Below are 26,803 nucleotides of genomic sequence, written 5' to 3'. Positions count from 1 at the left end.
CTCTTCCAACCATCCCCGAAGATAACCAAGAAGCCCCAGTTGCTGCGCCGGCGGCTGGGATATAAGAGGAGCCAGAGGGGGACGCCGAGGGAGGAGGCTCCGCCCGCCGCGCCTCAGGTCGCTCGCGGCAGCAGCAGGGTCCGCCTCGCCGGGGCGCCACGTCTGCCGGCAGCTGTAGCGGCGACGGGGGCGGAGCCGGCCTGAGTGGCAGAAAAGATGGCGGCCAGCATCCGGGAGAAGCAGACGGGTGAGTTCCCCGCTTTTCTCTCGGGGACAGGCTCGAAGGGGCGCCGGCCCTCTGCTGCCCGGGAGCCCACGGGGTGCGGCGGGGCCGGTCGCCGCCGCTGCCTCGGCGGGAGGGTTTCGCGGCGTCTTTGTTACCTCACGGAGGATACGCGCGGCCTGCTCCTTTCTGCATCCTCTGCGGGGCCTCTGCCTTTAAAACCCATGCAAGGAAGGCTCTCTTGGGCTGGCCGACCCGCTTCTGGAGGAGCGGAGCCCTGCCCCACTTTGGAGGGGAGGGTCGCCCCGTGGCGGCCAAGGCGCCGAGAGGGTTCCCTGTATTGACCCCGCATCCTGCTCTTAGTTTCCTAGCCCGGCTGTGTTTCTTCTTTCGCTGCCTCCAACCCTCGGGTTTTATAAGAACAGCAACAACACTTTGGGATTATAGGGCAGTAGGTACTTCATAGACCTACATAGACCTATAAGTTGGTACAAAAGGAGGGGGAATCCACCCCTCCCCACCACGTCCACAGAGAGACTGCCGTCACAGTTTCATAGACATTACAGTTATTCCAAAGGAGTCCTTAAACTTAAAGTGGAGTCATTAGTTGTTAAAAGCAGCCTTTGCATCATCCGCCTACCCGCGTTAAGCAATTTGCAAGGCATTGTTAGAAGATACAAGAACAAATGATCCCCAAGAAATGCCCCTTTAGTACCTTACACGCATCATCCTCAAAGGAAAATATAAGGTTTATCAGAGTCAGCATTGTTTTCATCATTTCAAGCTGTGCTCCGAGGAGTTCTGAACATGTCATCGATGCGATCGTGATGGTTTTAGGCTGGGTGTTTTTCTGTGATTTTGATGGCTGGTGTTACTACTCCCAACTGAAGCACAGCCCTTCAAGTCAGAGTTCCTCCACCTGGTGTCCTCCAGTTGTTTTTGGACTAGTTCCCATTAGCCACAATCAGCACTGGTTGAACTTGTGGTCCAGAACATCTGGGGGTTACCAGGCTGGGGAAGGTTGTTTCAAACAAATAGATTTGCCTATGTTATCTAGTGAGAAGCAGGTCGGTGTAGTATGTCCCAATGGCTTGTAATTGCCAAAGCATTCCATACTGAACATATATTTACTAGTAAGAAATGTTTCAAGAAACCCGTCTGAACACATACTGCAAAGGTGTATGAAATCTTCACGGACTCACCCATGTCGGGGTTTGGGTTTAGGACTAGACTTCTTCATCAGACTTCAACACACACACACACACATTTTTTATTACAGTTTCATTCTTCTTATGTCAGAGATATTGAGAAGTCACTACCATTTTGGACTTGACAGCATATATGTAAATTCAGTGCCCTTGTGTGCAACACTTTACACTTTCTGCTGAATCTCCTTTGCCATTTTGTTCCCATTCGAGCTTTTGTTCATGGATTATTTTAAAAGTTTTAGTCTCAGGGTAGAGCCTTGGGAATATCTAATATGACTTTCACATCAATTTTCATCATACTTATGTCTCGTGAGTATAAGAAGGCTTTGGTACATAGGAAGTACAATGGAAACGTACTGTTATTTTACAAGACCAGGTTTCTGCTCCTAGGTTCTTGTCTCTTCAGTTGCTACAATATCCACACATCTTGACAAATGTTGTTATCAATTTAAATAAGACAGCCATGGCCTCTTTATTTGTTTTACTTTAACAATTTATATACTGCTTGACTACAATAATCTCAAGTAAATAAACTCTAACATTGTTTATTTCTAAATAACATATAGGCAGATTGCAATATTTTGAAAACATTCTCTTATGTGGTTAGTCATACGTTTTCAAAACTATTCAAAATCCTCTTTTCTCTCATTTTCAGTGGCTCTAAAACGTATGTTGAATTTCAATGTGCCACCTGTTAAAAACAGTACAGGTGAACCAGTATGGAAAGTAAGTCAAACTATATGCCAATTTTACATCCATGGTAATCATTTCTAGTTTCAAATTAACTTATTTGCCTTGTTCTTGAAAATGACATTTTATAGCTTTACGAAATAGGTTGTTGACTTGGACCAATTGCTGATAATGAAAATGAAAATGTTTTAATTATATTGTTGTTTAGTCGTGTCCTACTCTTCGTGACCCCATAGAACTGCATAAAGAAGAGCTCTGTGAAAGTAAACGTAACTGAGTAGATAGAAGTAATTACTTTGGTAGTGTATTTGACACTGGTGATGGATTTTATTGAGGAAACTGTACTAATGGTTTAAGAAACATTGTTTGTGACTGTGTTTTTAATGTTGCATGATAGAACCATTTCAGCCTTTATTGTTCATGTTACTTTTTCCAGTTGGTTTTTAAGTCCAGATGTCATCATAAAACAGTTTTTTAATTCTGACAGGAACTAGCTAGGTGAGCATCAGATGCACATTGCCTCATTCCCTCCTTCTCTGGCATGGCTGCAATGAGGAGCTCTGAAGCTTTTTCTTTCTTTCTTTCATTTGTTTGAGGCTTGCTGAGTTGTGTGACCCTGAGAAACTCCAGTTAATCTTAACTCTGATTTGCTTGAAACAAGCCATATATTATGAAGCTGCCTGGTTTTGACAAACAACATTAAATACAGTGGTACCTCCAGTTACAAACGCTTCAGGTTACAAACTCCGCTAACATGGAAGAGTTACCTCGAGTTGAGAACTTTGCCTCAGGATGAGAATGGAAATCGGGTGCCGGCAGCACGGCAGCACCAAGAGGCCCCATTAGTGAAAGCACTCCTCTAGTTAAGAGCAGTTTCAGGTTAAGAACGGACCTCCGGAACGAATCAAGTTCGTAACTAGAGGTACCACTGTACAGTTGAAGCTTGAGACATAACATTGAGATTGATTGATTGATTGATTTAGACACTAAACTGTGTTTAATCAAAAACTTGGGGGGAAACCTTAATTCAGCTGCACTGGAGGGAGCAGGAAAAGCATTTTAGCCCATGGTTCATCTAGAATTATTCCCTTCACAATAAATCATGGTTAGTTATTATGTCCAAATATTCTCTCTTGGTTTTGCATGACAGGCTGCCCTTATTTTTTTAAAAAAATTGCAACGTCAAACAGTATTTTTAAATGCTTTCCTGTTGTTTTCATATTTTTTAAATAATAATTTGTTTTAAAGGAAATTACAGTGGTACCTCTGGTTACATACTTAATTCGTTCCGGAGGTCCGTTGTTAACCTGAAACTGTTCTTAACCTGAAGCATCACTTTAGCTAATGGGGCCTCCTGCTGCCGCTGCGCCACCGGAGCACAATTTCTGTTCTCATCCTGAAACAAAGATCTTAACCCGAGGTACTATTTCTGGGTTAGCGGAACCTGAAGCGTATGTAACCTGAAGCGTATTTAACCCGAGGTACCACTGTATTTATTTCAAAGCATATGAGAATGTGACTGACTCCTTCAAATATGAAATGTTGCTTAAGACCCCTTTATCTGTTAAATAATTACAAGCTCATGGACAAAAAGCTGCTGCACAACCTCTGCTCAGGCCCCACTGAAGTGAATGGTGATCCATGCACTGACATTGCTTTCTAGTTTGCTTAGTGTGTATGCAACTAATAAAATCTGACCATAGCATTCTTCTTCCTCTCTGATTGGTTGACCTCAAAAGAGTCCTATCCTCTCCCCCAAATATGTCAAGTTCCTTACTGGAATTATGCTAATAGGTATTTTTGTGTTGCAGGTTCTCATTTATGACAGATTTGGCCAAGATATAATATCTCCATTATTGTCAGTGAAAGAATTAAGAGACATGGGCATTACTTTACATCTGTATGTATCTATATGTATACGTTTTGCAGTTGTGTTACTTTATACGTTGTTTGAAAAAACATGTGGTTTTTTTATGGTGAGGAGGATAAGGTTGCATGTTAAACCACCAGCTGGGTAACTGGTCAATAATGGGAAGCTGAAGGATGCTAGTTATGCTTACAGTGATGTATTCTCTCTTGTAAAGAGCAGACTGAAGCTCTGGCATGTCTATGTATGCCAGTCTTTACCTAAAACAGTACATAAATCCATTACATTGATTACAAAATTAAGAGAAGGCTGAAAGCAGTTTTAATTTTGCAAGTTACTGGGCATACAGTAAGAGCATATCTGAAAAATATATTTTCATTATACTTATTTCTATGCAATCTACCTTTTCAAGTCATAGTTCTGAAACACCTGAGACAGCTCCTTTTCCTTTTTTCAGACTAATCACACAAGCTATGAATGGGTACACTGAGATGCCGTGGTTAGCCTTGATTGCAATTCATGATGTGTGGTCAACAAACTGCTTAACTATAGTAAAAGGGAACAGGAGAGAAAGGAATACACCTTCCTTGGGCAGGCTTTCAGTTAAACTGCAATTAAAGAAAAACTAGCATTACTTCTGCATCAGCAAATTATGTAGAAAGTGCTGTGTGCCCAATCCAATAGATGATTACTTGGAAGAAGGCTGATTGCACGGTCAAGCTCTGCCCAAGCAAGTGTGCATAGGATTGAAGCTGTTGAAGCCTTTTTTGTTTCTAGGGCTTTTTGCTGCTGTTCCATTTGTTTCAAGAAAGAGTAAAACAGTTCACAAATGAAGCTTGTTCTTTTATTTCCAGTCTTCTGCACTCCGATCGAGATTCTATTCCAGACGTTCCAGCAATATATTTTGTAATGCCAACAGAGGAAAATATTGACAGGCTGTGCCAGGTAGTGTGACGTGCTTAATGTCCATTGTAAGAGTTTAAAAATTCATGTTGTAACACAAGAAACTGGACTTTGTTTTACTGCCAGATAAAAGGTAGTGTTTATGCTTCAGCTGCATGGATGTTAGGGCTGTGACTTCATTGTTTGCAGCATGTACTCCACATCAGCAAATCCAGTGATGAGCCAACTGCTTAGAAAATACTCTTACTACTTACAATGGTTATGCTATGGATCAAAGAGGTTCTTAAGTGTCATTGGCAGTTAGGAGAGACAGCTTGCTACTGCTGTAGCCCCTGCAAATGTGTTGTCTTGTATGATTATTCCCTACTTTCCTTGCAGTTTTAAAGTCTATCTACTACCTGTGCTAGTGTGTACGAATATATCAGGTGTCAAGTGTTCGAAGCTCCCATTGTTCTAGGCTCATTTTGTGACAGGGAATTTCATTAGCATGAGCAGCTTCTGAGCTCTGGGTGCAGTACTGTGCCCAAGATTTCAAACTGCAGAGTGGAAGGAAAGGAAGACCTTTTTCTGCCTCCCCACTTCCAGCAACTCTCTGAAGACTGTAGAAGAGACCCTCTTAAGAATATTAGGGGGGTGGGCAGGGGAAGGACCAGATCATGTGAAAAATGAGCATAATATTTTAGCTGCAGTTCATTCATTTTCAGCTTTGCATTCTTGTTATAAAAAAGTCTGCCTAGACATTCCGTTATTGCACCCATAACCTAGGTTTAAGGTGCATTTAGCTCCTAGCTTTCATATCTCAGTTTGTAACACTAGCTGGCTTGCTTAACTTTTTCTTAAAATCCAGAAATTGATATAGCAGTGAATATCAGGTATAACTCAAATCTCCTTTTCACATGGGAAAAAAACCTTCATTCTCTTTTACCCCAACCTCTGAGCATTATGACAATATGATTTTCACCTTTTGTAAAGGGAGTGAGCCAGAATTGTTGCAACATTCTTAATTTGATTAAGCTTTTCAGGTGATTTGAATGTAACATTTCATAATCTGAGATATCTTTTGGAGTGATTTCTGGAACCATGACCATGAAAATGATTCATTATGCCCCATTCCTGTAGATTTAATGTATATTATACAAGCTGAGGCAACAGGTGGTATGAGTGGAATTATATATAATCAGGTTGCATAGATTAATTTTTTCTCCCATCAAAGCCCATACAGGGCAGGCCACAACCTTTGTATTGGTGCAATTTAGGATTGCAGTTTTTAGTGAATGAATGTCCAGCATATCAATTTAACACTGCTGACACCTGCAGGACACATGCAGACACTGCAGAGGCTTTTAAACTCAAATCTCAGACTGAGTTCTTCTCTAGACAGATCTAATCCAGGACAGATGCAATAACACAATGTGCAGAAAAATAAACTAATCAATATATTCAAAATTTACCCAAATGAGCTCAGCAGAAAAGTTTCTTACTAGGGTCAAAACAGGCTAAATAAAGAAATGGCATATTCTGTTAATTTTTGGTTTGAAGTGTGGATACTTGGATAACCTTAAATGGGAAGCTGCTTTACCCATGCTTATCAAAATAACAGAATAACTGCTTTTCTGAATAAGCTTTATTCTATCCCATGTTAGACATCTTAATAACCAGGAGTGATGTCCACTCAGAGATGCACACATTCTCACCAGTCAAAAGCATTGTATTTGTGGAATATGAACTTGACAAATGATTACCCTAGACCACTGGCAAGTAAGGAGCAAGAATTTTAACTAAACTTGGGGCGATTACAAATGAAACCACATACCACTGTGTTCTGCCCAGTTTTTTATTTATTTTATTTGCATGAGACATTCGAGCATGCTTCCCACATGTCAGCATACATACAAATGAATATAGGACTGGGGATGTGCACCTCAAACTAAGCTTTGGGACACTGCAGATTAAACACTGACACTTCAGAAGAACATTTTCTGCAAAACTCCCTAGTATTGTATATATTGTCTGTTATTGGCATGGGTTATGCTGCCTTAAAGGAGATTAATTTTTAGAAGCACTACTGTATAGTAAAGGCTTTCATTTTTAAAGTATACTTGTTAAAAAAAATTCTGGTGTTTTTAACATTCATTTTTTTTTCTTTCAGGATCTTAGAAACCAACTTTACGAATATTATTATTTAAATTTTATTTCTGCCATTTCAAGAAGTAAACTGGAAGATATTGCAAATGCTGCTCTGGGTGCCAGTGCAGTAGCACAAGTAGCTAAGGTAAAGTACATTATTCCAAACATTCATATTGGAGTACCTGTTACTTTCAAAACTGATTCAACAAGTTTTTTGGAGTGTGGGGTTCTTAAGTTGGGAGTTGGCAAAATTGGGTATTTCAGTTTGTGCAGGTTGGAACTATTTTGCAAAGATAATACTGCTATTGCATATAAGCCCTTGTTGTTCCTTAAATAAAAATAATGTTTTGATATAGTAGTGATTCAATATAAACTAATCATTTACATGTTATTCTTACTAATGATCCCTTTGTTTTGATGTATAGGTTTTTGACCAATATCTCAACTTCATTACTTTGGAAGATGATATGTTTTTATTATGCAATCAAAACAAGGAGCTTGTTTCGTATCGTGGTAGGTGGATTATTCTAAAAACAGTTATTTTGTTAAACGTCTAGCATTTTAAGAGAACATAATGGTGTAATTCTGTATGTGCACCCAGACATTCTAATGCTGGTGACGGTGTGGTGTTTTGCTACTGATTTCATTTTCCATTATTCGCCTTGATTACTTGCCTACATTTATTATTGAGCTGTAATGGATTATTGAAGTTTATGAAAGTAAGCACATAAAGTGCTTTCTGCTGTTTAGACCGAGTAACTTATTTTTGTGTCATAGACCCAGGATATATATCTTTACTATCAGGCAAGAAACATAAATGGAGGGTAGAATCCAACATGCAATCAGACTGCTGCTCATGCGACAAGGTTGCTGCTTCCTCTCATCACCCCTGCAGTCCCCTACGTGCCCCCCCCCAAAAAATTTGCTTCCTCTCCTTCATCCCTTTGGGACAAATTTTGAGGGTGCACGCAAGGCTGCAGGGGGAAGAGATTAAGGTGATAACCTCTCACACAACAGACAGCATTGGATACACCCTGGAATTTTAAAATTGTTTTGGTCTGCTAGAATTTTCAGCTTTTAATCTAGAGTGAATGACACATAGGCATAATCTATACAGTACAGTAATCTGATTTTTTTCTCCTCTCCCTTTTTGGTATTGCAGCCATCAACAGACCAGATATAACAGACACAGAAATGGAGACTGTAATGGATACAATTGTAGACAGCCTTTTCTGTTTTTTTGTTACACTTGGTAAGTATGTTGGTTTCTTAAATATCATACCTCTGTAAGGAATGCTGTGAAATTCCCTCTACCATTAAGTCATATGTCATTCGAAGGAGGTGGTTACGATAAAGCGAGCCGCCTCTTCCTCAAAAATGCCCAGTGCCCTGAATTGTTTTTACAGAATTGAGCTCTATTCATGGTTACCTATTCCTAGAGTTTGCAAACCAGCTTCAAATGCTGTTACAGTGGTGCCCCACAAGATGAATGCCTCGCAAGACGGAAAACCCGCTAGACGAAAGGGTTTTCCGTTTTTGAGCTGCTTCGCAAGACGATTTTCCCTATGGGCTTGCTTTGCAAGACGAAAATGTCTTGCAAGTCTTGTGATTTATTTTTTTCGCCCCCCCCCCCCTTTTTCCAAGCCGCTAATAGCCTTTTAGCCGCTAAGCCTTTAATAGCCGCCAAACCGCTAATAGTGCTAATCCGCTGAGCCACTAATAGGGTTGCTTCGCAAGACGAAAAAACCGCTAGACGAAGAGACTTGCGGAACGGATTAATTTCGTCTTGCGAGGCACCACTGTATAAAGCAGAGTTTCAAAAAAGAATTTGAAGATGGTTCATCATGCTTGAAATTAACATTGGCACACAAATAATTTTGCACCATGAATAGTAGTGAAACATGAAGTAGGGTGAATTCAGCTGGAAGAGAGGAGAAGAAAGCGTAGGAATTGTACAGATCAATAGTTAAGTGAATTTGCTCATGCAGAAATTTTCACATTTTCAGGGACCTCCCCTTTGCCCTCAGCTTCCTGCTGCATTCAGCAGTATCCTCCAGACCTCTGGAGAGGCTTTTGGGAGCTGCTATGGAGAAATCATATTCTGCCCACCCACTTCCACTTGGATTTTGTGGATCCAACCCTATGGGTGTTGTATAGCAAAGTAATTGAGAAAAGGTTCTTTCTGTTCCACTGCTCCTCTCCCTGCACACCTCCCTGAATCTGCTACAGAGACTTGGGAGAACAGATTTGAGAGGGTTTGCGAGAAGTGGAAGTCCATGCGTTGGTGGAACAGTTCATTGGATACAACCTCATTTCTGCACTGGCTTGGACTTTGTAAAATAAGGATTTCTTCTGTAAATGTTGTCAAAAAAGAAATAGTGTCCTAGACCGAGGACAGCAACAGTATGATATGATTTCATGTTATTCTCTTTGAACATTTAATAATTTGTAGGAATTAAAGATACTGATAGATATTAGATGCTCTTGATATATGAATTGTTTGAACTCAGAGCTTACAATTTACCCATCTGTATCTGGCTAAAGATTAAAAATTAAGAATTATTCAGGAAAAGCTTCCCTATTTAAGTTTGCATGTCCTGTTATGACAGTGATAATCTGTCACTCAAGATGTGATGTTTCAGAATGTGGTTTCCAACAATTCAATTACTTAAATCTCCTGGAAGATATAAAGTAGATATGTCCTGTATTAGGTCTGCAAAATGATCCCTTTGAAGAACTAAGAAGTACATTTAACAGCTTGAGAGGTGTCTAGCTATCTCCTATTGGCTAGCCTTTTAAAAAATGCTCAAAAATTCCCTCTGAATAAGGGAATTTCTCAGCACTTTAGAAAGTTTTCATAAGCTTTGTTTAAATATTATTAACCCATATTTATTTAATAAAATTAACTTGGTAGCAGGCAATATAAAAACCATTTATCCTAAAAGAAACATAGTAGACTCTATAACAGCATTTCCCCCAAAAAATCAATTTTTATTTTTTAATAGGAGCTATTCCAATAATCCGATGTTCAAGGGGAACAGCAGCAGAAATGGTGGCAGTGGTGAGTTGTGAAATATCCCAACTGAATTAATTTTTGAAATATGTATGACAGGCATCATGAAGGGAGAATCACTGTTTAACTGAAAGCCGAACAGCAGACAGACAATTGTTTTTACTGAGCTATATCACAGAGGAGACAGAACGGTCAATGTAACTTTACATTGTCATGGTAACTCCACTTGTGTGTCCCAAGCTAAACACACACAATCTAAGAATGTTTTTATCCACTGCAATTCTTAGGAAGACATGTGCAGTAGAATTTCTGGGTTTGGACATAGCATTAAGCTATGGTTTAGTGCTACATAAACCAGCCTTAGGCTTGTGCACTCTGTGCACGATTTAAGAAGTATGCAAACTCTGGGCATAATTATTTTCCCTCCCATTGGTTCCAGTGGGAGGGAATAGTTTTAAAAGGCCTTATCAGGAAAATCTGCTCAACCAGCTCCTGCTAATGGTAAGCCAGCAGAGGTTAGGTTGATGTGGTGGTTTCTCCATCATGGAGTATTCCACCACCTTTGAGTACTTCCCATGTCTTGGATTGTATGTTGTTCTTGGCTAGCTGCCTCTTAACTGACCTGGGTATGCAGTGCCCCCTTGCTTCTAGGTGCATGTGTCTTTGATTACATCCTGGCATGCGCTCCTGTAGTCTAGGAAGGAAAGCTAGTGGCATATGAAAGTGTTGTCTCTTCAGACAAGGTTGAGGATATGGGAAGAACTCTAAATTATATTGAGTTCTTTGTAAGATAGAGCTTCTTTATTGGTCCAGCATAACCCTATGCATGTGTACTTAGACACAAGTCCTATTCAGTTCAGCGGGACTTACTTCCAGTTAAGTGTGCATAAGATTGTGGGGTTAGTACTGAGCTTATGCTAGCTTGCAACAATAGTGGAATATTTTTAAAACAGTAATACTTGGGAAGGGAGGAGATAGCTGTGATGTAAAGTGGAAAGGCCTGTTTGTCCCCTTTTTAAAAATTTCCCATATGTAATCTGGTGCCTCTCAAGGGCATGAACTGAGAACACAGTGTATTTGTACATGAACTAGGGGTAGTGTACTTAAAAGATCACCTTATTCCTTATACCTGGTCTAATCTTTGCAATATGCCACTCAGGCATGTCTAGTGGTGACTGGCAGTGTCAGACTGTCCTCAACAGGAGATAGTGTGGTGCTTTTTGTATAGAAAAAGCAATCTGGCACAGTCTGTACTGAGTTTCGGTGCCAACTTAAGACTTTGTTGTTTCATGAAGCTTTCTTATGAAAAGATTTGGATCGCCTTAGTGTTTGGATGGGAGATAATATCAGAACCCTGTGTACACTTCCAAGAGTTCCATGAAAGAATAAAGGCAGAATGTAGATGAACTTAAATCGTTTTGGAGGGAGTGTATGAACACTCAGCCTTCAAAGACGGTAACACATGTAAAAGAAAAGATCACAGAATGGTGTAGCATTGCTATGCAATAAAAGTGACACCAAAGGTGTCTATGCTGTTCACATAGTCATCACAATAACAATGGAAGTGTTAGCTAAGTGGGACATCTAATGTAACCATTATCACAAAATTTTGATGGCTCATAGGAAAATGACATTTCTCTATGAGCATGCAGGAGCCCTTCAGTAAACAATGGGTTCAGTCCCATCCAAAGACAGGCAGGAATAATAAAATGAAAGAGTTTAGCAGCCACCCCTCATATTGGCTCCAGTTCCTTTCCCTGCCTTGCTTGGAATAGGTTAGTTTATCTCAGCCTGGGCATTCAAGATTCCTTCTGGGGGAAAAACAAGAACAAATAAGATTAGCTGTGCAAAAGAAACAGTACAGGAAATCTGATGTCTGATTTTACCACAGTGACACATGCCTTTGTTACATCCTGTTTGTCTTGCTCCACCTTAGCAAAGCTTTCAACATCTATTGTAGTGGCTTATGAGATCCAACATATCCCTCACCTTTAAACACCACAGCTCAGCTCATTCCACCAGGACTTCAGCAGCATTTGCTGCTCACTCTGCTAATGGTTCTGTTTTGGAGATTTGTAGCACAGTTACCTGGTTTATGATGAGTAGCTTGAGCACATCCCATTGTTTACTGAAGGGCTCTCACAGAGCACAAACCATTGAATAATGTGAATGCTGCTTCTGGGGGGGACACACAAGACCTTCTGACCAATCCTTGTGGTTGAGTGGCATCCAGTTTTCTATTTGACCTTGCCTTTTCAGTTGGCTCCTTTTTATATCAGCAATTTCACCAACATTTGAACTTGTCAGACATCCTCTTTGTGTCATGCCTTTTCATAGTTTTTTCTTCTTCTCCTGATTACGATTCTTCTTGAATTTCCTCTTGGTTTTGTCTCCCGGTTTTCACTTCCTTAAGGTCTGCAAGAACTTGGCAACAGGGCAGGAACTGGAGGCAGGATGTGAGGGTTGGCTGCTAAGCTTTTACTTTCATTACCTTACCCCTGTCTATGTCTGGGTAGTGGATCTTTAGCCAGTGTTTACTGAGCCCATTGTCTCCCTCACATTCCCAAAAGGAGCATTCACAGTAAGTCTAAAATGCTCCATTCTCAAGTTTGGATCTTTCAGCTTTCTTTGATTATTGAGATATTTATACCCCACCTTTTCAATTCCAGAAGGTAATCGCAAGCTGGTTATCTCTCTACCGTTATTTCATCATAGACCATTTTCTCATTATTTTCATCTTCGTCCTCATATAGGCTGTGGGGAAATTGACAGGTTCATTCTGTTATATTTAGCTATATTTATGGATATATGGGGATGCAGGTGGTGCTGTGGGTTAAACCACAGAGCCTAGGACTTGCCGATCAGAAGGTTGGTGGTTCGAATCTCCACGACGGGGTGCTGGGTCCCTGCTCCTGCCAACCTAGCAGTTTGAAAGCACGTCAAAGTACAAGTAGATAAATGGGTACCGCTCCGGCGGGAAGGTAAACGATGTTTCTGTGCACTGCTTTGGTTCGCCAGAAGTGGCTTAGTCATGCTGGCCACATGACCCGGAAGCTGTACGCTGGCTCCCTCGGCCAATAAAGCGAGATGAGCGCCGCAACCCCAGAGTCGGTCATGACTGGGCCTAATGGTCAGGGGTCCCTTTACCTTTACCTTTATGGATATATGAAAGCTCTGATAAATCTTTTTCAGAAACTAGATAAGAAACTCCGGGAGAACCTCAGAGATGCCAGAAACAGCCTTTTCACAGGTGACACACTTGGAGCTGGACAATTCAGGTATCAACATCTACTTGTATTTTTCAGCAGCCCTTTTTAAAGTCCTATATGTATTCATGCTTTGCAGATTTGCAGCATGTCATTGCTTTTCATCTGCTTAGCTGGAAGATATAGCAATATTGGGATTTAAAATCCTAGGGAGAGAGAAACATTCTACATGATTTTAAAATGATGGAATGATTTTAAAATGGGGAAACCAAGCCAGATGGGCAGGGTATAAATAAATTATTATTATTATTATTATTATTATTATTATTATTATTATTTATTATATAGCAGGTGGCAAAATGCTTCATATTTCGTAACTATTCTGCAGGGTTTGGCAATGAATTTGGCCACAGAAATATTCCAAATATGTTTCAGGTTATTAACTTAATATTTTTATTTAGTTTCCAGAGACCTCTCTTAGTACTTGTTGACAGAAACATCGATTTGGCAACTCCTCTACACCATACTTGGACCTACCAAGCCTTAGTGCACGATGTACTGGTAAGAAACTTGTTTTTTGTGACTATATATTCTTTTTTTATTATTATTACCAGCTCAATAATGTAAAACTTTGGTTCAGTGCTTGCCTTAAGACAGGAATGGGGAAATTGTTTCTCTCCAGATAGCATTGGGTGACAACTCCCATCATCCCTGACCATCAGTTATGCTAGCTAGAACTGTTTGAGTAACAACATCTGTAGAGCCACAGATTCCCCATCCATGGCTGGTAAAACTGCCTAAGAACCCATTTCTTTCCACATAAAGGAAAACAGAAATCCTTATATGTGCAAAACAGCTGTTAGTTTGAACCATAATTTCCCTCCCACTATAACTGTTTATGAATGTAATTTGAGGTTGTGGTCTGCTGTAGTACAAATTTGTTTACTACCTAACTTTCACATAATGACAGTTGTGCTGTCAAATTCCTCAAATTTTGGCTGGACTTCATAACCATTCATTATTTCTAGTAGTCAGTGAGATTGGTTTTTCACTTGCTGCTCTACAAGTACATTACTTTTGTACTTGCTTTCTGGTGAGGTGGATTTTATATGCGTTGGTTACCATATTTGTAGACCACTGAACTTGTGTGATGTGCATAGTGGATGCAGTAATAACAGTGAGATGAGATGAGATGAGAGCTAATAAACTGGATGAGAGCTAATAAACTGAAGCTCAATCTGGATAAGACTGAGGCACTGTTAATGGGTGGTTCCTTTAGGCCAGACAGGAAGGTGGCCTGTACTCGATGAGGTTACAGTACCTCTGAAGAAGAGGGAATGTGCCTTGTGGATACATCTCAATCTATTGCTGTTGCTTGAGGCTCAGGTGGCCTAGGTGGTCCAGAGTGCATTCCAACAGCTTTGGCTGGTAGCCTAGCTGTGCCCCTGTTTGGACAGAGATAGCTTAACTTCTGTTGGCTATGCTCTGGTAACCTCTAGATTAGATTTTTGCAACGCATATGTCGGGCTACTTCTGAAGATGGTTCGGAAACTTCAGCTGCTGCAGAATTCAGCGGCCAGGGCGAGACAGTTTGAGCATAAAACACCAATCCTGGCCTGACTTCACTGACTGCCAATTAATTTTCCGGGCCCAACTCAAAGTGCTGGTTTTGACCTATAAACCCTTAAACGGCTTGGGACCACAATAACTTAATAATTCCTCTCCCCATATGGACCTACCCAAACCTGCAATCATAATCTTAGGCCTTTCTTAGTGTGCCTCCTCTGCAAGAGGTCTGGAGGGGAGGTAACACAAGAATTGGCCTTTTCAGTGGTGGCTTCCCATTTGTGGAATGCTCTCCTAGAAGGCTCGCCTGGTGCCTTTGTTACATATCTATAGGAACCATTCCTCATTTTCCAGGCCTTTGGCTAATTAAAAAATCTATGGCCTTTTAAACTGTTTTTTTCTATGTTATGTGTTTTTGAGTTTTTATATTGTAAACAGCCCTGTGATCCTTAGAGGAAGGGAGGTATAGAAATTTAAATAAAATATAGCCAATAAATAAAATATAGCCAATACTTAGGATCATTTTTACCTGTTGTAACAAAAGCTTTTAGTTTACTGTTTGAATGTTTCATGAAGTTTGCACATATCATCAGAATAATATTTAGTACTGTTTTATAATTCCTATTCAGTTCATAACACAACTATCAACATTAAACATTAAAATATTATTCATCACCACAAGATGGTGTAGATGTTCCATATTAAGAAACTCAAAGAATAACAAGACAGTCTTGTGGTTATAAGTTGCTGTTTTTTAACTAGGAAAAGAAAACCTAAAGAATTATGGATAGCTGTTAACCAGAGCTGATATAGCCCTGTTAGACTATTTTAGGCCTCTACATCTACATGTAACTAGACTAGAGTCCACTTACATAAATTATGCCATAATAAATTTATCAGTCTTTTAAGACTTGACAACTCCCCATGCTACCAATCTGGGCATATTAACTTTCTTTTTGAAAAATCCTTCATTTTTGTTTATGAACCCAAACCAGAGATTCCCAAACTGTGGTCCATGGACCACTAGTGGTCTGCGAGCTTTATTCAGGTGGTCTATGGTATGTTTGTGCATTTGTGATTGAAGACAGCATATGCATCACATTAAACATTCGTATTGATTTTTAATTGTATATTTGCTGCTACTTTTAATTTATAATATTTTGATTTGTATGGTATTTAAATTGTAATACAATAAAATATGGGTGGAATTCAACAGCATGTTATTACAACGCTCCATCTGCACAGACACTCATTATAGTCTTGCCTATGGAGAATACTGATCACATATCTTAATAAAAATAAACTATTTCAAGAAAATGTATATTATGTCTTAAAGCAGGTGGGGGTTCCGAAATATGAAATTGTTTTTAGGATACAGTTACCTTTGAAATTCAAATAATAACCACTTCTTAAAAGCATATTTCCGGGAAACATTTTAAATAGAGTTTATAGATGTTTTCCTAACATTTCTGACATACAAGTAGAATTTCAGAATTAATACTTCATAAAGCTAGTATAATTTATTTAGGGGCATTTTATCCCTTTTATAGAATTTTTATTTTTGTAATGGGAAAAAGTTACATAAGTTTTTTCTTCTTTATGTAAATCAATGTTCATTTTTCTCTTGGCTGATGCACTCAAGGGAGATTGTGGCATGCTGAACCAAATGCCATTCCAGCTACATATTTATAGCAATTCATCTGTTTAGGTCATAACTGTACCATTGCTGCTTATAAACAGGTTGATCTGTGGAGAATTGCATTACTCTTTTCATTGGGAGTCAGAAACTTGTGTTCTGTGAAAGTACAGAAAATATTTTTCTTCTCCTGAGTGGGGTAGACATTTCCCCATAATTCACATTAATATATTTCAGTTCTTTACTAGAGGAGTCAAGCAAAGCAAAGAGTAGGCTTGGCGCTCTCCTACCCAACTCTTTTCTCTCTTTTTCTCCCCACCCCTCCCATGGCAGTATCGGTCTGTTAGATCCTCTTTCTGTTCTTATGAACTGAGTAGTCCATGGGACATCTTCATCTCCCCCATTTCATCCCTACCACCTGAAGCGTTGGAGTCTGTTCTTCCTACACCGATGCAAAAGTTTTACCATATTTTTGATTGGGAAAATAGATGGAGCTGAAGTATAATAATGCCAGTCAGTATAAGGAGAAAATGCTTGGAAAATTGCAGTATCCTCCCATTTGCTGTTGAATTAAAGCCATTGAAGAGCCAAATTTGGTGGCTAGGTTGCTCACCGGGGCAAGACTATTTGAGCATATAATGCCAGTCCTGGTTTGGCTGCCACTTAGTTTCCAGACCCAATTCAAAGTGCTGGTTTTGACCTATAACGAGTTAAATGACTCAGGACCAACATGAGAATGGACCTTCTCTGTAGTGGCATGTTTTCTCCTGCTCTGGAGAGTAAGATTCAAACCAATGGCTTCAAGTTAGGAGCCATTCCGACTAAACAACAGATAAAACTTTCTGACAGTAAGAGCTGTTTGAAAGTGGAACGGTCTCCCTCAGGAGGTTGTGGACTCTCTTTTCTTGGAGGTTTTTAAGCAAAGGTTGGATGGCCATAGATGCTTTAGTTGTGATTTCTGCATTGCATGGAGTTAAACTAGATGACCCTTGGTGTTCCTTCCAGCTCTACAATTCTATGCTATTATTTGAACACAATCATATGCCAGTGTGAAATACTTATTATAGCTGTGTGTAGTGCTTAATATAATGTGTGACTCTTCCATTTTGACTTTTTGCTAGGCAGAGAAAAAGAACAGTAAGGACAGTTACTAACTTTTAGCCATCTTTTTTAAAGTAAGAAACAATTACAGAGAGTTGCACTGGTAGCTGCAGCTTCTAAGCGGGAGATGCCATTTTTAATTCTCCAAACACCAACTGTGTGAGGAAATGTGGGGTGTAAATGCATTGAAGAATAATAATAATCCAGAGGTGCCTTTCATTTGTGTTGCCTGAAATGGCTCCAGGAACGAGAGGAGATAGATATGGGCAAAATTAAAGAACTCCCTTTGTCTCTCTTTTCTCTATCCCATCTCCAATCTGTTCTTCATACAATGCAGACTCCAGTTCAGAGGATGAGAGGGTAATCCACAGCAAGGAAAAAAGAGAACCTTATTTTCTCTCACTTTCAATGTATATTTTCTTCCATCCCCACCCCTCCCATTTCCCAGGTTGTCTTGGATTACCTGGGCATTCTCAGAACAAAAGAGGAAGGAGGCAAATTAAAAAGCATCTGAATGTTTTGCAGAAACATAGCCAAATAATGTTTTGTAATATTCAGAAGTTGCAACAGTTGCCCAATGGAAAAAGCCAATAATAATAATAATATCTATTCTTAAAGCTTTTGTACAAAGAGTAGACTACAAGTAAACTAGCACAATTTGAGGCAGCGTTTAAAATGTCATATTTAATAGAAAGAATATGAGATTTCATTTGCTCTGCATATTCAGAATCACATTCAACAGTTGCCCTTTTTATAATCCCATTTTGAATTAGGAATATTCTGCTTTCCATTGTGGGGCAGCAGGCAAAAATGTTTAATCCATATAATTTTCTTTAAAGGATTTTCATTTGAACAGAGTTGTTTTGGAAGAGTCTTCAGGAATGGAAAATTCCCCAGCAGGTGCTAGACCAAAGAAAAAAAATAAAAAGTCATATGATTTAACTGCAGCTGATAAATTTTGGCAGAAGCATAAAGGAAGGTAAGCTGGATATTTTAAATTAACTACTTCTGCTTCAAGGTCTATTACTAACTAGGGGCTTTGCCCCTGCTCACTCCACTTACCAATCTCTCTGCCATTCCCCACCACATCAAACCCCTTCCCACCTCATGCCACTACAGAGGTCACTGTTCACCTTCCTAACCCCATTTCCAAAGCCACGTCTCTCTTCTTCAGGCTTGCTTTGCACTCATTTTCACCTTCACCCCAACTTCCTTTTGTTCAACTCTCCTTGAATACAAATAACCCCCATAGTAACTTCTTGCATCTTTCTCATCCCACACATTGCAACTACTAAGCAGCCTTTTCACCTTCTGCCTGTCTATGAAGCCACCCCCTTCTATTCTACAGACCCTTTCATGCCCCTGCTTCAATCCCATTCCTCTTATTCCCTCCTTTTTAACCCCCTTTGCACCTCCTCCACCCTCCTCTCCCTTGCACACAGACCACTCCCATTTTCATGCCTCCTCCTCTCTCCAGTTTTGCAGCCTTCTTTACACAACATGATGATATATGTTACTCTATATTTAAGATGAATAAAATCTTAACAGCAAATCTGTCAGTTAGCTTATTCAGTTACAGAAGACTAAGGTCACTTGATGGGTGTTACACATAGATTGGTGTTTGCTTGTTAATAAAATACCTTCTAAATTACTACATTGAATCTAGAACGTCATGTCGAAGACAACACAGGGTACGAGAAGTGAAAGACATAATTGTGGGAAGTTACTATGAAATGTTTGAAGGCTTCACATTGTTTATCTCTCTCACATGAAGCAGCTGAGGAATAGAAGAAGAAGAGGTTTAAAACAGCCAATTTTCAGTGTCCTTCTTGCTGGACTGCTCAAACAATGGCAGAAGTTAGGCAGAGGGACACTGAGAAGAAAATTGAGGTTTGAGTAAAGCAGGGATGGAGAGACAGTGAGGGTTCGTTTAAAAAACAACAGTTTTAACAAGGAGAAAAGAGAAGGGTACTGAGTTACTGTGTGCAGCCCCAGGTGTGTTTGCGATGAAGGGTTGGTGGGCTGAATGAAAGTGAATAAAGGACTATGGAAGCCGGGTTTTTTACAGACTGTGTTAATTTAAAGTGTAGATTTAAACAGTGCCTACATAATCTCTTTAGCCCTTTCCCAGAGGTAGCCGAGTCGGTTCAGCAAGAGCTAGAAACTTACAGAGCTCAGGAAGATGAAGTCAAGAGGCTTAAAAGTATAATGGTAAGATTTGCTTATATATAACTTAAAATATTATTCTTGGAATTTATACAGTGCTTTAAAATGTTGACATTCAAGAAATGTACTGGGTGTTTCCAGGAAGTAAATGCACAGGAAGGGGGAGTTGGGAGGACTGGAGAGGCAATGCAGCACAGCCCTATTAGGACTGGAGTTTAAACCTCTAACAAGGTTGCACTTTTAAGAGATGCATGGAAAACAACTCCTGCAACCAAGCTTGTGCCAGATGTATTGCTCTGCTTTCATTTGGACCACATCAGCGGGGCTGAGAGGGGGGGTCGTCTCATCTGGGCAGCCCAGGACCTCCATACACACTGTCCAGGCTTGTACCCCAAAGAAATCCCTTCGGTGCTGGAGGAGACAGGAGGCAGCAGTTACATGTTACTGGTCTCTGCAGCCCCCCAGCAGGTGCTGGTATTCTCCAGTGGTTTGACTTCATCCCTGGAGGCACACTGTATCTTTTGATGCAGACGGCAGCCAACAACACTAGGAAAGCAGTGAACAATATCTCTATATTTTGAGGTAATTTTAAGGTCTGGCAGAGGGCTTGTTGGAAGTCTGCATTCACCCATTGTGTTGGTAATCATATTTTAGGGAGCCATTCACAGAAGAGACTTGAAAATGTTTCAGTATTTTCAATCCTTTTTTGTGATTTTTGTGAACTGCTTTGAAATTATTTTTCCAGTTAAGTGATATATAAATTCTATGAAACAAATATATAAACCAGTAGACCTAGGTTTATCTTTCTTCAAAACCTGTGTAAAATTGAATTGTGGTTCTTCTGTTATAAAGTTCAATATTTCAACTGGATTTTCACCATATTTTTGTTCTTCAAGTATATATGGTGGTTGTTTTTTTGAAATTATTTTTCTTCCCAGGGACTAGAAGGTGAAGATGAGGGAGCAATAAGTATGCTTTCTGATAACACAGCTAAGCTAACTTCAGCTGTTAGGTAAGCAATATTACTGAAGCATTCTTAAGTGCTTGCAAAAGACTTGTCATTTAATCGGTTTTCTTTCTTATTCAGTTTTAAGGATACTTGACTGACTCTCCAGAGTATGTTCCATAGTAGAAGCATAACACTGTGACACACTAGTGTACCCCAATGATATAAGATAACATGGGTGCCAAATTATAGGCTGGGAAGATTGGGAAGTCTGATTATTGAAATCATACCACTACAGATTACATCTTGTAACATTTGCTGAGGGGCGGAGAAATAGGATTTACATATCCAGTATCCTGATCCTGTGCTAGAGCTGGGTGATATTTCGATTCTTTGTCTGAAACTGGTACGAAGTTCAGATTGTGATATCGGTTTCAGACTTTTTGAGGTTGCCATGCATCGCAGCTCCCTGGCCACTGCCAGCACAGCGCATTTCACTCCCATCTGTCTGCCTGCCTGCGCTGTGCTGGCAGTGGCCAGGGAGCCTCAATGTATGGCCCGCTGAAATTGCCTGTTCTGCCTGCCTGCCTGCCTGCCTGCCTGTGTGTTTGCCTTCACCCGAGCAAGCTTCCATATCTCTTCTCTGGTGGTACTGTTATTTTTGGCTTGCTTCCCAAGTGACCAAAGGCCTCAGATATCACAGGTGCGTGTTTATAGGTGGAGACTCCTAGAGGCATTTAAAACTTTTCAGTGGCTGGTGATTCCAGTCAAGTTCCTCCCCACCCACTGTCCCCAAGTCACATACTTGGGAACTCTTATCACAGAGCCAGTGAATAGAGCAAGGTAGGGCCTAAGGCAGCCTTTCCCAGCCTGGTTCCCCCTGACATTTTGGACTACAATTCTGTCCTTCGTGATGTCATGTTGGCTGAGGTTGATGGGAGTTGTCATCCAAAACATCTGTAGAATACCAGGCTGGAAGAGGCTGGTGGTCTAAAGTGTGTCTTGGCACAGAGAACCTAAACTTGTTTTGGATTTCCATTTCCTGTATCTCAGAAGCTGCTGATTTGAGCGTACTACTGTCTCTCAAAAGTATTATCTTGTTCCCTCATATGTATATCATATTTTGGGTTGCTAAATATGGAGTTGAATTGGACTACATAGTGCGGACAGTTAGTTTGTATGTAATTTCTTCAGCTCTCTTCCAGAGCTTCTAGAAAAGAAGAGGCTCATAGATCTTCACACAAATGTGGCAACAGCTGTTCTGGAACACATAAAGGTATGGAAAATAGAGTTATTTGAAGCTCATTAATCATGAAGCTTTCTAACATACTAAATATTCTGAAATCAGTGTTCTTCTGTAAAACATTTGCAATAACTTCATTTTTAGAAGAAGGAACAAGTAAGTTAACAGCAAAAAAAAACAAGAAAGATACTATCTATCACAATCAAATTAAAATGCCAGACAAAAATTAACATTTTTGCAGAGCGCTTAAGCGAACCACTGAAATGATCTGCTATGCTTCCTTTGGGGAAGGGGCTATTCCTATAGCTGTGGTGCTGCCACTGATGAAGCCTTATTATGAGCAAGGGAAGGAAACTGGGAGAGCAGAGATTTTTGATGGGAAGAGAGACAGTAGATAAGAGCTGTTATAGTGAACAATTGCTTGAGCTGGATTCATCCTAAGTGCCTTGAGTGAGGAGTGTAATTCTGCTTGTATGTACTTGTCAGTATCAAGTATTGCAGTTTACATGGATAGGCAATGATGTTCCACTTCCTCGCTGTGCAAACTTAACCATAGTTGTCTGTGTCATGGAGGGAGTCGGCTCCCCAGTTCCTCCCTCCAGGCTACTCATCAATTACACGCAGGCACTGAGCGGGTTACCAGGCTTTATTGGCATCTTCCTTGGCAAAAGTTACAGGGCATCAAACAACAAATCTAATAAACGACATGTTCTCTCCTGCCCCCGGCAAGTTAACTCAATGATTTATAGGGGCTGGGGGATGCAGGCAACCAGCCAGCCCCATCACATGCTCCCACTTTAGGAGACTAATTGTTACCACCTGCCTAAGGGGCCCCACCCAGCAGCACTTGCTCGCAGGATCACCCCTTCATGACAGTCTGAATCATTAGCAGCTACTACCATCATCTCCAGCATTTTTGAGAACTGGTGCAGTTTGGCAGCCAATAGTGTAAACAGTAGACTAATGCAAATTTGCCATCAGCCACAAACACTCTACATGAATTTAGGCAAAGTACTATCGCTCATCTTCAATCTGGAGCTAAAAATATGAGTACAGTCATACCTTGGGTTACAGATGCTTCAGGTTGCGCATTTTCGGGTTGTGAACTGTTCCGAACCCGGAAGTACCGGAATGGGTTACTTCTGGTTTTTGGTGCATGCGCAGACACGCTGAATCGCAACCCGTGCATGCACAGACACGGGCTGTGGGTTGCGGATGTTGGGGGTTGCGAAAGTGCCTCCCACACAGATCACGTTCGCAACCCGAGCGTCCACTGTACTGTAAAATGAACTTTGTTTTCTCAGGACTCTGAAGGGATACATTAGTTCAATTTTGGAATCCTGGTTCTATTATTTAAAGCAGGGGTCATTCTTCGGGTGGAAAAACATAGCCAGTTTTAAAGTTCTAGCCTTCATTTTTTCATAGAGAATATCATTGTGTTGTCAATTTATAGGCTACATTTTTGGAATGTACAGTGTTAACAAAAATTGAAACAGCTACAGCATCTCATGTTTGATAAAAATGAATAAGAAACTTATTTTTATCTTATTCAGAAATGATCTTAGACACAAGCTAGTATTCTGCCAGATCATATTCTCATCTTACGAACAAAAAAAGAGAGGAAAAGGTTTAAGCAGAAGGCTATGCCTGTATATCATGCTGCTTTTAGGAGAACAACTACACTATCAGAAATAGCTAACCCAAGCAATTTTTATCCACTGCTTTCCTTTTAAAAAGCTTATTGGTTCCTGATAATAACTTCACAAAGAATAATTTACGTCGGTTGAATTTTGAAAATTTGTGATCGCCAGCTGCCCAATCTATGTAACCTAAAACAATACCATGGATGAATACCCACCTTCAGCAATGCACCTAATTAGTGTAATTTTAATTGAAAGAATTTTTATTATTTACACACTATTTCCCCTCCTCTGGATTTGACAGCAATATCACTTTTTTCTGCAGTGTTTGACATGGAACATTTTATGAAAGCTTTATGAGTTCTGAATAATAGTGCAGTATTTCCATAGAATTTGATTGAAGTCAAATGTGCAGTGGGTGACGTTGAGTCCTTATTTGATGCCTTATTTGTCACCTTTTTTTTCTGGGAAAGTGGTGGCAGGTCATTGACAGCAGCATTTTACACTGGACTTCGATCAAATTCCAAGGCAGGATGTGGTTTGGAAATAATTGCATGGTTGACTATCTCCCACTTCCAAGGCACAGAAATCTGATGTCCTTTCTGAAGTGGATGCTTTTGACACTGCAGAGGTAGAATAAATTATTAGTGTGTCCCCTTTCTGTCTCAAGATGGGAGATTATTAAAGAAAAATAAAAGACAGATCTATCATCCAACTCAGGGCAGTCCAACTTTTCATACCAAGTGGGCTGCAAGAGCACTTCAGCATGGAACCTGCGGGCCTTGTCGTGCCAAGGGGGAGGAGAAGCCCAAAATTTGACCTCCCCTCCCCTAGCCCTCATGCTGCCTTCCCAAAGCTGGAGGCACTGGGCGTTGGGAAGGAGGCACAAGGCTCTGATGGTAAAAACCCTTTAGTATAAAGTATTTGGATTAGACTATGTCTTAAGACTGCAGATATATGTGCACGCATGCACACACACACATACCTTTTGACGTCAGTGTAGTTTAGAGAAGAGTAATTGGGCACAGAGTTGCAGTTAAAGATTTACAAAGACTTATTTAAAGGGTGTTACTTCGTACAGTGTAGTATTACCTGATCTGATCATTTGTACCTTATCTGAGAAGTAATTTTAAAGTCATACTATGTGTAATAGTGGTATTTTTAGATTCAGTTTACAGCTGCTTTCCACATTGCGTTAGATCATTTTCGAAGGCACAGCAAGAGGAACTGTGAGATTAATCACCAGCTCATGGAACCTGGCAGTTTTTTGGCATATTTCAGTGTTGAGCAAAAATTCTGGAAAGAACACACCAGTATTTCCCAGGATGGATTAGCAAATATTTATTGGTAAAGCTTAGAAGAAAAGAAACCTTGTTTTAGGTTAATTGTTTAAGCTGTTAGGAGTTTGGCAACTAATAATCATAGCCAAAATAGGGTTTGTTTTTTGTTTTGTTTTGTTTTTAAAAAGGCTGTCGTTTTATTGGAAACATTCTTATACTGCTGTTCTGGGCACCTTTACGCATTTTTCTTTCCCACTAGTTTCAGTGAGAGTTAAGCATTAGCAGTGGGTACATGGTTGAAGTCTTGGTGTATAGTATTTCCTTGTTTTAATCTAATTGTGGTTCTGATTTCTGTTGAATTTTTTCATAGATTTATAGTATTTCCAAAAATAAAAATGTAGATATGTGACTTTTTCTACAAGTTTATTTTAAGATATAATAGAACAAATAGTTTGACAGAAGGATTGTGACTATTGGCCAATTACTACTCTAGCATCATAGAATATGTGAATGTAGTTAAAGACCTGAAATATTTGCAGAACTATTAGCACCTTCCCCTGTACGGTAGCCATCAAGTACTTTTTTGCTTTACAGGGGCCTAAGGGCCTTCTAGTAAGTTATCTTGTTTGTCTGCCTCTTGCATAGCACTAAACTCTGGGCTACCTTTTTTACAGCTGCCACACACTCAACCAACATATTCATCAAGCTATCCACTCTGACCCCAAGATCTCGTTTTGGTCAGTCACCGCCAATTCAGGCCTCATAAGAGTATATATAAAATGAAGATTTTCTGCCTCAAAATGCATCATTTTGCACTTGTTTACACCATTGGTAGGCAAACTAAGGCCCGGGGGCCAGATCCAGCCCAATCGCCTTTTAAATCCGGCCCGCGGACAGTTCGGGAATCAGCATGTTTTTACATGAGTAGAATGTGTCCTTTTATTTAAAATGTATCTCTGGGTTATTTGTGGGGCCTCCCTGGTGTTTTTACATGAGTAGAATGTGTGCTTTTATTTAAAATGCATCTCTGGGTTATTTGTGGGGCCTGCGTAGTGTTTTTACATGAGTAGAATGTGTGTACTACTATAGCAAAGACCCCAGAGCACAGTCTAAAGGCACATAGTATAGCAACCTTGCTGAAAATGAGTACATTTGAATCTGATAAGTGCTTGGTTTTGAGACTACCCCTGGGTACTTCATGTATGCTGCTTTGAGTTTCATGGAAGAAAGGTGGCATATAAATGTTATATAAATACAGGTCTTAAGACAGGTTTGAATGCTACTTTCTCACTTCTGATCATGGGAGGAAGGGAATGACCAAACTAACATATTGTGTGGTTATTTGAATGTTGGCTCCCCTTATTCAGACTTTTTTTCTCCCACGGTGGGAAGGAGTGTACAAATATGATTTCTGAGACCGGCTTCCAATCTCTAATCATAGGTTATCCCGGGCTGAGGAAAATCAGCATATGAACAGTTTCATATATTAAAAGTAGCTAATCAAATCTACTGCAGTAATGATATTCTAACAACAAATTTGTTTTTATTTAATTTAAAGACACGGAAACTAGATTTGTATTTTGAATATGAAGAGAAAATCATGAGCAAGTCGACCTTGGATAAATCACTTTTGGACATGATTTCTGATCCTGATGGTAAGTAAAAAAATAATAATTTACTATAAAGTTTCTTTCTGTTCATAACATTCTGAGAATTGTTGCCATATAAACAAGCTCATGCTATTAAACACTTTCTGCCTGGGAACTTGAAATACCACTGCCGGTTGGATATCATATCATACACAATATATCACTGTATGAAATTGTTTGGTATGTTTATTCTTTAAAAGTCTTAGCTTTTAAAATTTGGCAAGTCTTCTATAGTTTGCTCATTCAGCTTACAAACTAAAGTCAAAGGGTAGGCCTCAGGAGCTCCTGGTCCAATTGCTTCAGCAAGTAGAGGATGCTAGCCAGGGCTATAAAGAACCC

General features: G+C 39.9%; 1 protein-coding gene across 2 annotated transcripts in view; it reads left to right on the top strand.

Annotated features, from left to right (window-relative positions):
* Nucleotides 1-108: 108 nt before the first annotated feature.
* The window catches only part of SCFD1 (sec1 family domain containing 1), a 41,786-nt gene continuing 15,091 nt past the window's right edge, over nt 109-26,803 (top strand). Inside the window, exons 1-15 of one of the 2 annotated variants that reach the window (XM_028721467.2) lie at nt 109-247; nt 2,087-2,157; nt 3,933-4,021; nt 4,843-4,933; nt 7,041-7,163; nt 7,444-7,531; nt 8,181-8,270; nt 10,024-10,079; nt 13,224-13,309; nt 13,699-13,798; nt 18,380-18,519; nt 19,661-19,751; nt 20,645-20,718; nt 21,847-21,928; nt 26,374-26,470. In XM_028721467.2, coding sequence (XP_028577300.1) covers nt 217-247; nt 2,087-2,157; nt 3,933-4,021; nt 4,843-4,933; nt 7,041-7,163; nt 7,444-7,531; nt 8,181-8,270; nt 10,024-10,079; nt 13,224-13,309; nt 13,699-13,798; nt 18,380-18,519; nt 19,661-19,751; nt 20,645-20,718; nt 21,847-21,928; nt 26,374-26,470 — 1,309 coding nt within the window. In that variant the 5' untranslated portion in view covers nt 109-216. The remainder of the gene's footprint in view (nt 248-2,086; nt 2,158-3,932; nt 4,022-4,842; nt 4,934-7,040; nt 7,164-7,443; nt 7,532-8,180; nt 8,271-10,023; nt 10,080-13,223; nt 13,310-13,698; nt 13,799-18,379; nt 18,520-19,660; nt 19,752-20,644; nt 20,719-21,846; nt 21,929-26,373; nt 26,471-26,803) is intronic. The other variant, XM_028721474.2, reaches the window with a different exon arrangement.

The sequence above is a fragment of the Podarcis muralis genome, chromosome 1 (genome assembly GCF_964188315.1).
Source record: "Podarcis muralis chromosome 1, rPodMur119.hap1.1, whole genome shotgun sequence".
NCBI classification, from domain to species: Eukaryota; Metazoa; Chordata; class Lepidosauria; order Squamata; family Lacertidae; genus Podarcis; species Podarcis muralis.
This window is presented reverse-complemented; position numbering and strand designations above follow the sequence as displayed.